Below are 16,562 nucleotides of genomic sequence, written 5' to 3'. Positions count from 1 at the left end.
CGCGGGCCACATCCGGCCCACGGGACCATCCTGCCCAGCCCTTGAGCTCCTGAACAGGGAGGCTAGCCCCCAGCTCCTCCCCTGCAGCCTCAGCTTGCCGTGCTGCCAGTGCTCTGGCGGCAGGCCTACGAGGTCCTGCTGGGCAGCGTGGCTCTGCCGGGGTGTAGTGTATTAAATTGCTCCCCGTAGGAATGTGCTACTTACGGAGCACCAGGACTGGTAGCTGTAAGTAGTACATCGTAAGTAGTACATTCCTACAGGAAACAATTTAATACACTACACCCCAGCCCTCCATACATTTTCAGAACCCTGATGTGGCCCTCAGGCCCAAAAGTTTGCTCACCCCTATATTGTATGATGACATTAGCAATCCTCAACGAATCATCCATCAATCTGACTGCCAGAAGATTTATCCTACATGTCACTAGTGTGGTCCACAGATCGAAGGAAGGTTAGATCCTGATCACAAGCCAGAAGAATGGCTCTATTTCCCAACCCCCACTTCTCCAGAGGAGCTGTGCAGGAGGAGGATGGAGCTCTCTCCTGAGGAACTACTGCTACCCCTGAGTCATAGCTAGCTCCGGGTGTCCTTGTCAGCACTGTTCTGCCACAGCATTCACTCTGTGTGATTTTTAATTCAACAAATGCAAGCTGGCAAGCGTGTCTGTGAAGGGTGAGCAATTATATCACGGTTGTGTAAATTAATTAACACTAAAATACAGGTCACAGGACAGTTCACAAAAAGTTTTGCGTTATGTGCAAAGAAATGTAAAATGAACTGTGTTAAATAAATATATATTAAATAATGTTAAAGAAGTAAATATATATTTTTATAAGAAAGTGCAAAAGGGAACTTTTATGCTTTCTGTATGTGTCTTATTGATACAGCTTTCAAAGGCTGTAAGAAAATAATCAGAAAGTCAGTTTTTGTCTCATTGACAGTAGATTCTTGATCTGTGTAGATGACAGGGCAAACAATGACTAATTTATCAGCCTGGCCCTAATCCCCCTAGCAAGACAGACTAGGAAAAATAGATAATGACTGGACAGAACTAGCCAACCACTCCAAGGCTACAAGAAGCAGATAAGTAATAAGACAACTGTTGTAAAAAATAATGAATACATAAAAGCAATGGTTTAAAAAATAAAATAAAATAAAAAATACAGCATGGATTAGAGTTGTAGCAGAATAAAGTAAAAATGTATTGGAAAATATATTTAGAATGGAATGTTTATAAATGAGACAAAGTACAAAAATGTGTGTTTAACAGAGGCGGGGTGTGTGTGTGAGTGAGTGAGTGAGTGAAGCAACACAGGACATACACCAGATTGGACCAGCATGGATTTAATAAAGACAGAAAGAGCCTACCTGTGCCCAAGGACTGGGTAATTCATCACAACACTATCCTGCTCATCTGCTTTACTTATGTTTTATGCTTAATTAAGGTGGTAAAATATTGTCCTAAAATTTTCTTATTAAACCTTTAAACTAGTTAAGCTCAGTAAATGGTGTGGACAGTGCTTTTTATCCAACATACAGTAAGGACGTTTGCTGGAAACTGAAGGATGAGTCTGTTTCTAGACTGAAGTAACCTCCAGGCCATCTCATCCTCTCTCCACAACCATACCCACGGCAAGACCCCCACCTTCCTTCCTCCTTCTCTCCAAGACTCCTTCCACTTTCTGAGCTAACTCCAGTGAATGTGAGTGAGACCAGATGTTTTACATTCTATGCAAAACGAAGCTCGAAAATATCCTTTACCCCTAGGATATTTGCCAAAATCCAAGTTTTCAAATCTTGGGGCTGGCCAGCTCTAAGGGAGTACTGGTTAGGTAGTGCTGTGCAAGGGGAAAAAAATTACATTTGAAAAAAATGTGTAAATTACCTAAAAGCTATTTTACATATGCACAAAAATCGACAGCATTTAAAACACAACCTATAAAATTCAGGCCCGCCTTACCTCTCTATCAAGTCCAGCTGCCACTGTGATAATGTCACCAGTCTCATTGTTGATTGTAAACATGTTCGGTGAGGGGGTGCTTGGGGCCTGTGACAAGATTCTGTATCTCAGCATCCCATTCAGTGCATTGGGATCATCGGCATCAATAGCAGTAACAGTCATCACATAGGTTCCTAACAGCACAATACATAATTAGTGTTAAATAAACAGTTTACTTGAATTACACAAGGTCACTTACAAGCACAAAAAATGGTCAAAACATTTACTTTTTTTGATAAACATTACACATTCTTTCTCTTACCCAAAGGAAACTGAGTAGGCCTGAGTCCCAGGATTAATGAAGCAATTAAGATACATAACAGAAGATAACACTGGTGTTTATAAAGTATCAAACTTGCTTATTACTGAAAAAGCTCCACAGGCAATCAAACCCTGCAATTCTGCCATAAACACATTTAATTAACAATGAAGCTTCTAAAGTTTAAATAGCAGGCTCAATCGCTGGGCCACATGAAACATCTGATAATCAAAACATGGTTAATTTTAAAATGTGCCGCACGTGTTAATTGTGTATGCAAATCAACGCAAAAATCAAAACAAGGGCTTTTCTACATACTATTTCTTTCCCTTTGCAATCCTGACTGTTTAAGATCATGTTGGTTCTTGGCACTTGAACTTGGCATAATATGTCTTGAGAGAAATTGAAGGGACATGTCAGTTGTCCTAAAAATTCCTTGTTGCACTGCTAAGAAAATGGCTTCTGACACAAAATTTGCATCTAGATGTAAATCTGAACTTATTCCAACTTTGAGGGTGGTTCAGATACATAATTTTAGTTCTGGGGAAAGTCCTAAATTGTACAGTTTGATTCCAAATCCAAACTTCCCCAGAATTACTGAGATTCACATCCAGGTCTATATATAGGCTCCAATCCTGCAATTAATGGCCTGGACTGGACTGTTGCACTTGTGCACTGTCAACTGCATGACTGCATCTGTATATAGATATAGATGCTAATTTTAGGCTCTCATTTTTGGTCAGTCTTGGCCTAAATAAATTGTATCATACAGATCACATAATCTATTATGTAATACATACTATATTAGGTGTATTTATTTTATATATAACACAGAAAATGGGCTTAAAATGTATATATATAATTATATAGACTCTCCAAGGATACTACATGGCATTTCCTTTCTATCAAGGAAGCTATTGTAAAACTTTTGTTTTTAAAATGTTGACATTGTCTTTTCTAGACATTGGATCACTCATTTCTTGCTTCATTTGAAAAGGACGGTCAAGTAGGCTGCTAGAGTGCAACACATACAAATCTTCAGAATGTACAAATACCCCAAATTGCCACAGGATAAGCACAGGAAAATGTGTTCCACAACCATATAAGGTATCATTATTGTAAATCTGTTCAACTTCTTTTAGTTTTCATTTTTAATCCCCAGTGTTCTTTTTGTTCAAAACTAGTCAGGGGAGAGAGATATTTTATAGGAAGAGGTGTATTAAAAGGTCACTAATCAGTTGTCTAGCAACAAGCTAATCTTCAAAGTTACAAAACAGCTGTTTGGCCTCCCTTATTTTTCAGGTAAAGCCAATCTTTAATGGGTGCTGCCATAATATAAATATGTGGGTGCTGTCCAAATAAAGTAGTCCTTCCTTATTTTCCTTCTCTCAGCATTGTCCCTTACTCATTCCCTAACATGTGTAATGAAGTCTTTCTTTTAAATTAATTTTTAACTTGCAAAAACGTAAATTAAAAATCAAGGGTAGTGGCAATATAGTATCCTGAAATTTTTGTTGATTACTTCTTTCAAAAACGTTATGACTTCTAAAAGTATATTTCTCCAAAATTAAAAAACACACATCTATTTTCACACAGAAAACCTGCTATATTTTACCTGGCTTTGATCCTTCAGCGACTGTCCCATTCCAGACTTGGTGTAAGAACTCAGGCCTATTGTCATTCATATCAATAACATTAATGACAATGTCAATAGGATTCTCCACCTGGTTTCCATTTACATCCACTGCATGCGCTCTCAGCTGCAAAAGCCATTGGGAATTATGTGAGTTTGCAAGACATATGAACATACATGGACATTAGCACAGAGGAGAGGAAATTTTACAATAACCATTTTAGCCAGATCTATTTCAGTATCTTTTATTGCTCCCCTATCTTGATGACTTCAATTTTCAATCTATTGAGGGAGCCTTTGTAGACTGAGTTCAATGGGCATAACACAAGTGTAACTCAGGGCAAAACTGAGCCCTTTATATTTAAGGACGGACACTGATTTTTTTGTTTTTTCCTTCTATTTTTGAAGGCCCTTTTTCTTCTAGAAATTTCTTGGGTTGAGAAAGAAAAAAAATCTGAATAGTTCACCCAGAGGGGACAGATTTCTGTGGGGCAGGTTTAAACTCCCCACGGCCTAATTTACAGACTCCAAATTACTTTTGGAATAATAATACTACCTCATGTTATATAGGCTTTTGTACTTCTTAACCCTGATTGCCAGTGGAAAGTCCCAGGAACATCTAATCCTGCACTATTAGAAAATTTTTGTTGGTAATCCATCTGGAACGAATATTGCTTCGTTTCTGTAAAGTTTGAAATGGTATTATGGAAACTGTATTGTAAGAATATTTCAAAGGAAAGGTAGGACTTGAGATAATATTCTTAATTTAAAGCCTAAAAAAGAAAGACGAATTGTGTATATCTATTTTATTTTATTTTGCTGGCAGGGTATGGCAAAAATTGTTCTCACTAAACAACTGAAAATTCAAGAGTCTAAAGTTTATGCGTAAATTTTCCAAAGTGATATTTAGGTGCCCTATTTGAGACACCTTAAAGAAGCTGATATAGACAGCGTTATGTCGGACATAGCTATCACCTCTCACAGAGGCAGGAGTTATTAATCCCACAGGAGAGCTCTCTCCTGTCGGCTTAGAGTGTCCCCACCATAAGCATTACAGCAGCATAGCTGCCTTGGTGCATCCGTGCTGCTGTAAATGTTGTAGTGTAGATGTATCCTAAATTTGAGACCTGGGAGGTAAAAACCTGTCAACGTAGCTCAGAAGTAGTTTTGACACATAGTTATAGGAGGCGGGGGGTGAGATTAATCCACCATGTTCTGGAAATGGTTTTAGGGGTTGTTCGAAAATTCCTTAGTCGCTAATACTTAAACTGGAACTGAAAGGGAAAGAACTAAAACAAATTGTTTCTGTTAATCCAAATTCTTGGTAAAATCCCATGAATTCGAGAGCTGCTGCACCCTAGCATGGTCAAACTCCATCTGTGAATAGCAACTGCTAAATCCTATGTACAGAAAGCAGGATTAACACTTGCTCCTCAGATGGGCCAACAAATTGTGCACTAAAACTATGCTACTCTGGAAATTATCTCCAGGAACTGTATCTCTTCCCTATGGTTTCAAGTGAGGGCCATTTCAGGTCAAACCTTGGTTTCCTGCTTTGCAACCAAATATTTTTTTTCTACTAGTGCTGCAGAATATTTGGTTTACTTTGCAATTTTTCTAGAGCAAAGAACATAGCTTTCATAAACAGAGAGACCTAATTTACAATTATAATTCCCTTAAAATGCTTAGATTTGCCCTGAAAATGAAACCTGGTAGTTTTTCTTCCCATCCATTTCTCAAATTTTAGCTGCTGAAATTCCAGTACAATTATGCCCAAGTTAGGGTGTTATATTAAAAATAAACTTCTGTCAAACAAACAATATCGTGGAATTTGTAATCAATGGTATAAATCAGAAAAGTAAACTACAGCATTCACATTTCAGCCTTCTTTAATTATCTAAATATACTAACTCACATTTGTTAAGCTGTTTCAACATGCTAGGACTTCCCTGTATTATGTAATAATAAGTAGAATAAATATTAATTCCAATCCAGTATAAACTCTTTAATTCACATCTTGTAGAAAACTGTGCCAGATGCAGAAATCAAATTTGAAGCAGATGTTTATCTTTGATTTGATCATCTGGTTTATGGTAAATTAAAATCTTACATGAAATGAAGCTATCTGCTCCCGATCTAAAGGTTTCGTCACTGACAGTTGACCTGAGATGGGATTGATGATGAAGATTCCAGTTGGAGGTTGGTCAGCTCCTGGTCCAGTAACGCTGTACCTCAGTGAAAGACTTTTATCACGATCAGACCTAATCTAAGTGTCGAGAAGATGAGGTTTATGTTAGTTAAACAGAACAAGAAATTGGAACTGAGAGTGAAGAACAGTAGCTTGGCATTCATTTTAATATTAATAATATTAAATATATTAATATATTTAGGCTGAAATTATATTTACAAGAAAACAATGGCAGAGGCATGAACACTAATACAATGTTTGGGCTTTTCAATATTATAATACATTGTCAGAAAATCAGTCGCTCAATTTTTCAGAAAAATTTTCATGTAAAGTGACCCTTCTTATAAATCTCTACTTTTTCCACAATAGGATGAATTATATTACTAAAAATAATTAAATACTTTTATCCTTAAATTTACTGCTTAGCTCCTAAAACAGTACACAAGATTTGTGAACATTAAAATATACTGTAAGACAGTCTCTTTCATTTACCTTTCAAGACCCGTGTTCAGCATTCTGCATTTCTTTTATAATACTTGTAGTATTGCAACCATTTAGGTGCTTGTGATTGCATGGTTACTGCAGGGGAAATACTGAACTTTGAACTGAGTTCTTGGCTAACGAATAAAGTAGAAATTGATTTTATAGTATGTTCACTGGTAGCCTTTGCTATACCTTTAAGAAAGTCACTTGCAAGTGCATAGACAGGGTAGAGCCATGTTCACATCTGTTACCCTGTCCCCCCCCCCCACCTTTTGGTAAATTGACTGTGCAGGCAACACTAATGGAACACCTCCCCCCAGCCTCTTGTGCAGGAATACCTGGTAATAGACACCTACTTGCTGTGCATTCTTGCACAGCAGGCACTGTGTAACCTCAATCAGCCACGTCCCTTCCCCTTGTTCCCCTCCTCTGACAGGCCTATCTCTTCCCCCACCTCTCCCAACAAACACATACACAAACACACAAGTGGGGAGGTTCCAGTGCAGGATGCAGCAGAGTTGGCTGAGTCACAAATGCCACCTTTTGCACCAGCCGAAGTTCCCCCTACTTTAGGGCAGTTGCTGTCTGATTTAAATTCACTGTAATTCAATGTAAGAAAAACAAAGAGGGCTTGGCAGACCACAGAATTTGCCCCAGTATCTTATGTATAGATCTAACAGCTGAATTTGGTCCTTTAATCTTTGATAAGCAGAAAGACTATCCGAGGTTGACTTCCAAGGAATTCTGAAATCACAACTCTGCCTTCTTGGTGGTTAATTACCTTACCCTAACTAATTCCTGAGGAAAAGGCCCTCTGGAGTTTTCTGGTAAGTTGATTGGAGGGATGACCCAGTCTCTCTTTTGTCTCTGCAGATGACTGCTGTGCTTATACTGTTGCCGTGGAAATACTATTTCTTCAATTTTCTTTTCGTCCTTAAAACAGACATTAGAATGAGAATTGGTAAAAATGTGTATATTGGAGAATGGTTTTCATACCATTACATGACTGCCTGAGACACACACTTCATTCCATGTTTATGAAGCTATTTATTGGGTTCACAGTACAAAATGGAAATAAGCAATATTATTACATTTTCCCTATGAAATAGTAGCAATTCCTTCATTTTTCAGCATGCCACTTGGAGGTCAAATGGAATTATAAGCAATTTATTACCCAGTACTGCTGTGTAAACTACTTTGCACTTTCTATATTCCAGTTGGATAGTAGTTAATATTGTGCAGAATTTTAATAGGATGCCTTTATATGTATATAATCTCATTAATTGGAACTACAGTTCAGGTAATGTGAAACTGTATATTAAATTTAGATCTGGGTGTGCTAAAATATAATTTGAGTTCCAAGAGAAGTTTAATACATACTGGTAAGGATTGTCTGAAATATTTATGACCTTATTAAATCCCACAGAATTAATGCTGTAATTATTTTAAACCTATGTCACCCATGATGGATGTTGTAGATGACCCACTTTGCACAGTGGGCATTAATCTCTGCTGGGTATCAATACTGCCTTTATATTCCTCTCTACATCTGCAGTTATTTCAGCCTTTAGCTCTTGATGCACATGTGCATACAGACATGTTACTCTGGTTCGGGAAAAAAGCCCAAAATACATTCTTTGGTTACTTTGCGGAAAAAAGTTATTTTGAATCAAGTAAATGTGTTGGAGGCTAAAAACCGCAGGTGCAAACTGAGGGCCAGTTTCTGCTACCCTCACTCCCTTTGAATAGTGCCTTACAAGTGAGTAGCCCCTGTCTAGTAAGGGTATGCCTACACTGCAAAGAAAAACCCATGGTGCTGAGTCTCAAAGCCAGAGTCAACTGGCTTGTGCTTGAGGGGCTTGGGCTGTGGGGCTAAAAATAGCAGTTTAGACATTTGGGCTTGGGTTGGAGCCCCAGGTCTGAAACCCAGCGAGGGCGGAGGGTCTCAGAGCCCAGCTGATCTAACCCAAGCCTCAATGTCTATACTGCAATTTTTAGCCTCATTGCCCAAGCCCAAGTCAACTGACCTGGACTCGGATTTGGTGCAGCGGGTTTCTCTTTGCAGTGTAGACATACCCTCACATGTAAGGCACTACCTGAGTGTGACTGAGGGCACCAGAACTGGGCCCAAAGGGTTTGTCTTCACTGCAACTCTTAAATCAGGTTAGGTAACCTGGGTTAAAATAGCAGTGATGACACAGCAACTTGGCTTGTAACTCTGGTTAAGAGCTAGAATTTGACCGCAGGCTTTCTTAGAGCTTTAACTTGAGTTGCGAACTCAAGTTAAAAGCTGAGGTGTCACTGTTATTTTAACCTGAGTTTCTTAACTCATGTTAGCAAATCCAAGTTAAGGACACTACTTTCGTTGCAGAAAAGACGTCCTCTGAAAGGAACAGTTTCTTGTGTGCCTCTTTAATGTGAGCCACCGCATGCCTCTTTATTAAGACTTGGTCTTAAATGTCTCCAAAACCCAGAACAATTGCTTATTCTTAGAAAAATATATAGCACAACTAAAAGCCATCTATTTTGAAACAGATACTTAAGTCTTTGATCTGTAAATATAATTTTAGTGTGGCTATCTCAATCTATGAAGAATATTTATTTTTTAAGAAGATGCTTTGCAAAAGGAAGTAAAAAAAAGCAGGCAGTAGTATAAGGGGTGGGTGTAGCAGAAATATCACATAATATTTTACTACAGGGAGTATATTAGTATATTGGTAGGTTCAATTTTGTGTTACTTTGGCTTGGCTTATATTGGTTTCCACCAGAGTGAGACTATCTTCCCTAAAAGTAGTGCTGGAATCCTAAATAATTTCCAGTCCTCAATTTGATTATTAAGGGACAATACAAATACTCTGTGCCAGGAATGCCTTCCTGCTACTGCTGTAAATCTACAGTTCTAGTCTAATCTTGATTGATGGATTCTAGCAGAGATTTGTTTATTTTGTGGTTAAATTTAACTGCTTGAATAAATACTGTAATGCTCTCCAGCAATTTAAAATAAAGAAATGACCACTTCCAATTTAAATTCAGGTACAAATCTCAAACTGTACAAACAATATGTTCAAATACAAATGATTTCTGGATCTTTAAACAGATATGGGTTTGCATGACTTTAGCAGGGCTACAAAATAATAGATTATGGAACATTATTTTTAAAGACTACAGCTTTACTATTATTTATGCACTAGTTACCCACTAGCAGGAAGTCAGATGTGGAGGTGTGTGACAGATTTAGTCTAAAAACCTATTTTTCAGAGACATTTCCAAAGGCAAATGTTTTACCTTCTTTGAATGCTCTGCAAATGTTGGCTCGATGCTCAGCTTCACCACCACTTGCCACTGTTGCTGGGTTTCCTTGTCTTGAGCATATATGATGAATTCTGTGGGGTCTGTAGAAAGCTGAAAGCTTCTTGCTGCATATACCACACCATCTTCACCTACTCTAAAATCTGCTGGCTCGCTGCTTTCAAACTGTACTTTTATCTTTTCATCACAGCTTCTAAATCCCACTGTAAAACACAAAAAACATTGAGAATATAAGAACTGAAAGAGACAGAGCCTGCTTAAACTCAGTCATCAGCTGGTGTTAGGTCAAGAACAAAAACCTGTATCTTAAAAGCCTATTCTCCGCAGTTACAATAAACTCACTGTCATTTCATCATATTAAGTGCATGCATTCTTTAGGAATTAAAAATCGTACTTTATGGATCAGCCCACATAATAGTGGCATCCTTCAGAGAGGGAAGACTAAGTTCTCCTTCTCAACCAGATTGCCTGTTTCTACTACAGGGGCCTTGAGCTCCACAACAACCACCTGCTCTCTCTCGCAAAGGGGCAGAACTGATTGGTTCCAAATACAGGTCCAGCCTCTTTGACCTTGACTGCAATTACTATCACTAATAAGTATATGTGATAGATGAACCCAAGTGGTCAAAGGCCATAGGGGATTAAAATGAAGAACACTTGGGGCTCTTCTAACCGACACAGAGGAGCGCCTGTCAAAGGGAGATTTTTCTATTCATAACTTTTTTTAAAAAGGATAGTTTTTTCATATCTAGAGTTAGATTTCACTATGACCTCATTAGACTTTCTGCAGAGAATGACAAAACAAGTGCACAAAAGAATATGCATTCTGAAAATTAAAACGGTCTTTTTCCCTTTATGAACACCTAAAACTAGTGAAAAGGAAGTGAGTGAGAGAGAAAGTAGTCAAACTGCTATCATGGACTGGAAAAAAATATGCCCTGGACATTTTTAATATGCGGCAATCATCATCACAAACTTGGTTTAGATTCAGCACCTCCAGTGCTAACAGCAGTGAAGTAGCAGCCTAGAGGTCAGTGCACAACACTGGGAGTTAGACCTACTTTCTATTCCTGTCTCTGTCATCGACATGCTGTATTACTGTGGACAGATCACATAACTGCTCCAGACCTCAGTTTCCCCATTTGTAAAAGGGGAATTATAATATATGCTTACCTCATAGGAATGCTAGAAGTCTTAAAGGGATGCAATTCACTTGAAATCCAGTCAATTTCAAAAAGTAAATTAAAAGCAGTTACAGGTACTAGTCTTGCCTATAAGCTCCCTTCAACAATCACATTTTCCTACTTTAAAATATTTTCCTATTTACAAATGTTTTCCTCTCCTCTTTTGCTATGTGAAAGATCCACAGTGAAACAGATTTAGTGAAGCCGAATATATACACAGTACTGTAAAATGCACAAAGTACAATAGATTTTTTTCTCTATGATCCCCTTCATTTCTAGTTATCGTCAGTGTTACTTGTAACAGCAGCAAGTAAAAAGTATCAGATGGAAATGTGGCTTTAAAATTGATTATCTCCCTTTAATGTTTTCAGAGCATTTTGAGACCTTCAGATTGTATGAACAACAGAAGTGCAAAGCATTATTATTAAAGGCAGGGCTGAAATGCAGATAGTGAAGATGAATCCTATCCTTGTGCCTCATTCCAGTTCTTGGACTTTTACACTGAAATGAATGATGCACAAACTATAAGTCTCCAAAAATCTAAAGGTTCCCCTCAAGAGAAACCCTGCTAAAAGCTGCACATCTTATGCTTTCTTTCTTTCTTTTTTTTTTTTTAAATACTATAGTTATAAGGAAGGTAGTGAGAAGAGAGATTATAATTTTTGGTACTTGAACTCCAAGGACTGGGACCGACGTTCAAATGACAGATAAAATTAGTTTCCTCACTAATCCTTTTGTGTTATGCTGGGTCTCCCACATCCCTTTGACCTCTGACGCAAACAAAGACGACGATGACTGGAAAATTATATATATAAAACTTTATTTCTTTTTTCAAAAATACAGCAAATTCAATAGAAATTTTAAAATGTTAGCTTTTTGAAGGAAGATTAAACAAGAACAGTCAGTTAGCTGTGATGGAATACAGGCCTTGATCACCCTTTCTGGCAGTAAAACCTGCTTGAGTTGTTCAGGGATGGGGGAGAATCTCCTTGAGGAATATTTCATGCAGTTCCCACCATATCATTCCATCAGGGGCAAGGTTCATTTCATCCAGGGAAAAAGGCACACGAACGGCCATCAAACCTGGGAGATCTCACCGAATATGGGGAAGGACAAGGCTATCCATGCAGAAGCTCTGAATCTCTGCACTAGTTCTGGCTCCTGTTATCTCTGCCTGGCTCCTTGGCAATACTGCAGCAGAGATCTCATGCTTTTTGGTGGAGCATCCCCACAAACATTTCATCCAAATTGGGACTCCACTATTTTTTTCTAGGTAAGTTCCCTGGGTCCGTAGCTCCCAAGTCCCACCTATTTCATAAGGTACAGCCAACCCCTTCTCCCACATGGATCCACAGATTTACAAAGAGGGCTGTGTGGGAGGAAGGGACAGTGACATGGGGCAATTCAACCCCAGTTCCACATGGGAGGAAGGAAAGCCACATGTAGAGGATCCCCTTCCTAGATGTGAGCCAAGCGGTAACTTATCCCTTATTCCCTTATCCATACTACTACATTATTTGACCCAATTTAGTAAGGCGAGTTCATATTCTGAATTGCAACAGGTAGCCAAAGAAATACAAGTAAAATAATTGGTTACAGCAACTCTATCATTATAAAGAAATCATAGTCCTAATTAGACATACTTCTGTGTTCTGACCTTCTAACCAGAATACAACCCCACACTAGACTATATTAATTATAGAAATGTAAGAATAGAAGTACCCAGAATGGGTCTTCTTAATTTTCCTGAAATCTACTATTGCAATATCCTCAAAACAGCATTCAAATAAACTAAGCTAAAAATATTCCACATTCTCCTTTAGACAATGCCATTAAGAGCAGTTCTGAATCCTATTTACAAATAATCAGATCAGTTGTAGGGTTCTGTGGAGAGTTAAACTCTGTGAGGATCTTCTCAATGAGTTTTTAAATCATTTCAGAGAAGAAAGTGAGCAATCAGAACAGAATGGGACAGAAGCTAGGGTACCAAAGAGCATGTCTTCATGCTGGCTCTGCTCCCATGGAGATGCAGAACTCCCAGTAGAAAGGGAGCCCTGTAAGACACTTTGTTAAAAACAGTTAGGTTTGAAAGGGTCAGCAAGGAGTCAGAACCATGCACATGACCCATGGGTCTTTGTGAGCCTTCTTCCACCAGTTGGGGATTCCTGCTTAACAGGGGATTCCCGTTGCAGGGGAAGGGAATAATGATATTTGTGTATGCAGGGGGCATGATCTAACCCCTGACAAGTGTGTGTGTGTATGTGTGTTGGGGGGGGGGGTAAATACATATAAATTGTAACTTGATTTCTTTTTTTCTCTTTTTCTTTTTTAGAGGTAAGACTTAAAAGGAACACTGCAATGAGCATGATTCAAAAGAACTATTAAGATATGATGATATGAAAAAATATAATTTTAAAAGTATTATTCAGTAATTTGATGCATCCAATTTTATATACTAAAATTCATGAGAAATTGAAAGATTTCCCATCCCCCCCACTTTCTCTCATAGATCCTAATAACTCAAAAAATATATAATTTAATCCGCTATCCACTTCATTGATATTCTTCCTCTAGGCAACTATATGTTATGAGATTCAATGAAAACCTCTGTCTTTTGACAGCAACCTGCCTAAAATGTTTAAAATTGTCAATGCCCTGGCAGAATTATTCTCCTTCTGCAAAGAGCACACATTAACAAATTACAGAGAAGTATAACTGTTCATAATTAAATTACCTTGACAGAGTACAGGTTGAGTAGTAGCTACCTTTTCCCCAACTGCATGGCTATTAGTCTCAGAAATTTGATTCAGTTTAGTTTGCTTCATTTTTCCAGTGCTCAACTGGTATCAACAAAGATGGAATCCTAATTATTTGCTTTCAATGCTAATTAGTAGTGAGATTTTGTAGAAGTAGTAAGGAAACATTTTTCATTGAGAATAGACATTACTGGTACTAATCATGTTCCAAACACCTTGAAAGGGACGCGGATTTCCAAAACAATGTTACTGTAAAAAAAAAAAATTATAATGGGTATTTTTCACTTTAAAAAGATTTATCAGCTATATTTTTTACAGCACATTGTTGTGTCTGCGCCAACAAAAATGACAGATATTTACATAATCTTTTATTGTTCTTTATTATTGGTATCCACATAAATAATCAAATATAAATCTCTGCAAGTTAAAGGAAGCAGATTAATTATGAAAGGCTGAAATTTAGATTTTAAGAAGACTTAGACCACAATCCTACCAACACTTCCGCACATACTTAACTTTAATTATGTGAATATTCCCATTGAAGTGAATGGGACTACTCATGAGTTTAAAGTTATTCCTGTGTGTAAGTATTTGCAGGATATGGGCTTTAATCCAGAAGCAAAATTTATATTTATGTTATTGTTATTTGTATTGTTATTGTTGTGCTGTTAAATATGGAGTATTTTGAAAGGTAATCTATTTGACAGTTTTGAATTTAGAGAGTAAATAAAATTTATTAATTGGAGATTGCTTTTTATTATATGCCAACCAAAACAAATACATATTTGTTGCCTAAAAGGGAAAAAAATTAATCTCTGCAGCCACAAAAAGGTAAGTTAAACTCCTGCATCTCTGTGGTATTAAATAAAGCTCTCAAATTAAATTTTCTTGTATGCAATTAACAAAAACATATGTCTTAATGTGTAGTGTACAAAACCTGAAGTACTACAAAACATGCAATTTCATTTAGAGTACACTAGAGAACTAAACCATTCACACACTAATGAAATGAATGATTCATAATATCTGTAAAATACATCTCTACTCTCATGTACTTTACTAGTAAGTTTCAATTAACTAGCATCATTTCTCATACAATTAAAATATACTTTCAGTTTCTCCATTAACAAGTTGGTTTGCAATTTGACAGCCCGCTCCTACAATCCTCTCTCAGGCAAAACTCCCAATGAAATCAAGGGGAGTTTTAACTAAGGACTCAGAAAAGAGTGTAAGGAATGGGCTGTCTTCATATAATCAATAAAGATACTTTCATACAAAATATTTATATGCAACTTCAATTATTTGTGCTAATCCCAAGACAGTCAGGGAGTAGTTTGCCATTTGGATTTTTCAGCTTTAAAATGTGAGTCCATGCTTGGAGGTTAAAGGCAGAAATATGGTTCAACATTGGTTGTATTTTATAGAAACAACATTACTTATCTTAGCCTAATGTTGTCCTTAGAGCTAATGTCCACTTAGTGGATATTTTGGAGATTATAGTGTAATTTCCAAGTGCTATTAAACACATATTTCCAAAAAACAGCAAACAAAATATGTCATAAAATGGAAAATCCAGATATATTTATCCCTGCAGGATAACTTCTCAGTGAATCAAACAAATAGCAACAAAAGTAACCGTGATACAATTACACATCAATTACCCAGTCTGCACGCTTCTAGTCATGTTTCTTTACTTCTGACAGTACCAGAAAGTATTTAGGGATGCTCTACCTTGATTTCTGACAGTCTACAGATTTTTAACATCTGAACCACTGTACCGTTTCATGGATAGGGAAACTGGAAAAAATATTTTTACAAAATAAAATATACCGCTTTATAACATTGTATGTTTTTCAGACTGGTTACCCCCTTCTTTGCAAGGGGATCAGTTACTCCGAATTTAAACATCTGAACAGAACCACTCATAATTCAACTTGTGGTACTCCAGATTGACACAAGAAATGCTCATGAGACATCTTTCAACACAAATATAGGTAATCTTCAAGTAATATACAAAGTTAGATTTTTTTTATAGTATCAGAACTGTAGGATTATTGTGGTTGTGAAGAAGTATATTCTAGCCTGCCTTATGCATCATCTGATTTCAGAATCTTTATTACGGATGATGTACATAGAAGAAAAAACAAGTTTGGTTTCTGGACAACAGGATGATCTGCAGTAATTGCAATTAAAAATATCTTGCCCTCACTTGCAAGACAAGCAAATTTGAAAGGGAAATCATTAATTGGAGAATAAATATCAAATATTAGGTAATATTTACATAGTCACTTTTTTGATTATAACCATGCTTAAATGTTATACTTAAACTTTTCATTGTATCTTTCACAGATGCTTCAATATCAGTATTCTTTTTAACATGTTATTTAATTCTTTTTTGTAGCGCCTTTTGGTTCTGTCCTTACACACATGCACCACATTTTATAATTATTCCATGCTCTACCAAAAATAATTTTTTTAAAAGTCTAGTTACTTTTTGGGTGCTTCTGTTATTTGGGTGCCTAACTTGAGACACCTTAGTGGACTTTCCTAGGGAAGTTCCTTAGTGCTTTCAGAAAAGCAGGCATACTAATCCACTAGTTCCTTTTAAATATCTTGGGCCTACATTCTTAGGGTCTCTCTACACAGACAACAAAGAAAACCCTGTGGCTGGCCCATGCGACTTGGGCTCACGGGGCTTGGGCTGTTCCATTGCTATGTAGACTTCCAGGCTCAGGCTGGAGCCTGAGATC

General features: G+C 37.3%; 1 protein-coding gene across 1 annotated transcript in view; it reads right to left on the bottom strand.

The window, feature by feature from the left end:
* CDH2 (cadherin 2) overlaps window positions 1-16,562 on the bottom strand; it is a 173,145-nt gene that overhangs the window by 41,298 nt on the left and 115,285 nt on the right. The window contains exons 3-7 of the mRNA XM_074944457.1: window positions 9,849-10,075; window positions 7,350-7,496; window positions 6,003-6,158; window positions 3,875-4,019; window positions 1,962-2,134 (exon numbers count right to left, since the gene is read on the bottom strand). Coding sequence (XP_074800558.1) covers window positions 1,962-2,134; window positions 3,875-4,019; window positions 6,003-6,158; window positions 7,350-7,496; window positions 9,849-10,075 — 848 coding nt within the window. The remainder of the gene's footprint in view (window positions 1-1,961; window positions 2,135-3,874; window positions 4,020-6,002; window positions 6,159-7,349; window positions 7,497-9,848; window positions 10,076-16,562) is intronic.

This window comes from Natator depressus, chromosome 2 (assembly GCF_965152275.1).
Source record: "Natator depressus isolate rNatDep1 chromosome 2, rNatDep2.hap1, whole genome shotgun sequence".
NCBI lineage: Eukaryota > Metazoa > Chordata > Testudines > Cheloniidae > Natator > Natator depressus.
Note: the sequence above shows the minus strand (reverse complement) of the source record. Positions and strands in the feature narration are given on the sequence as shown.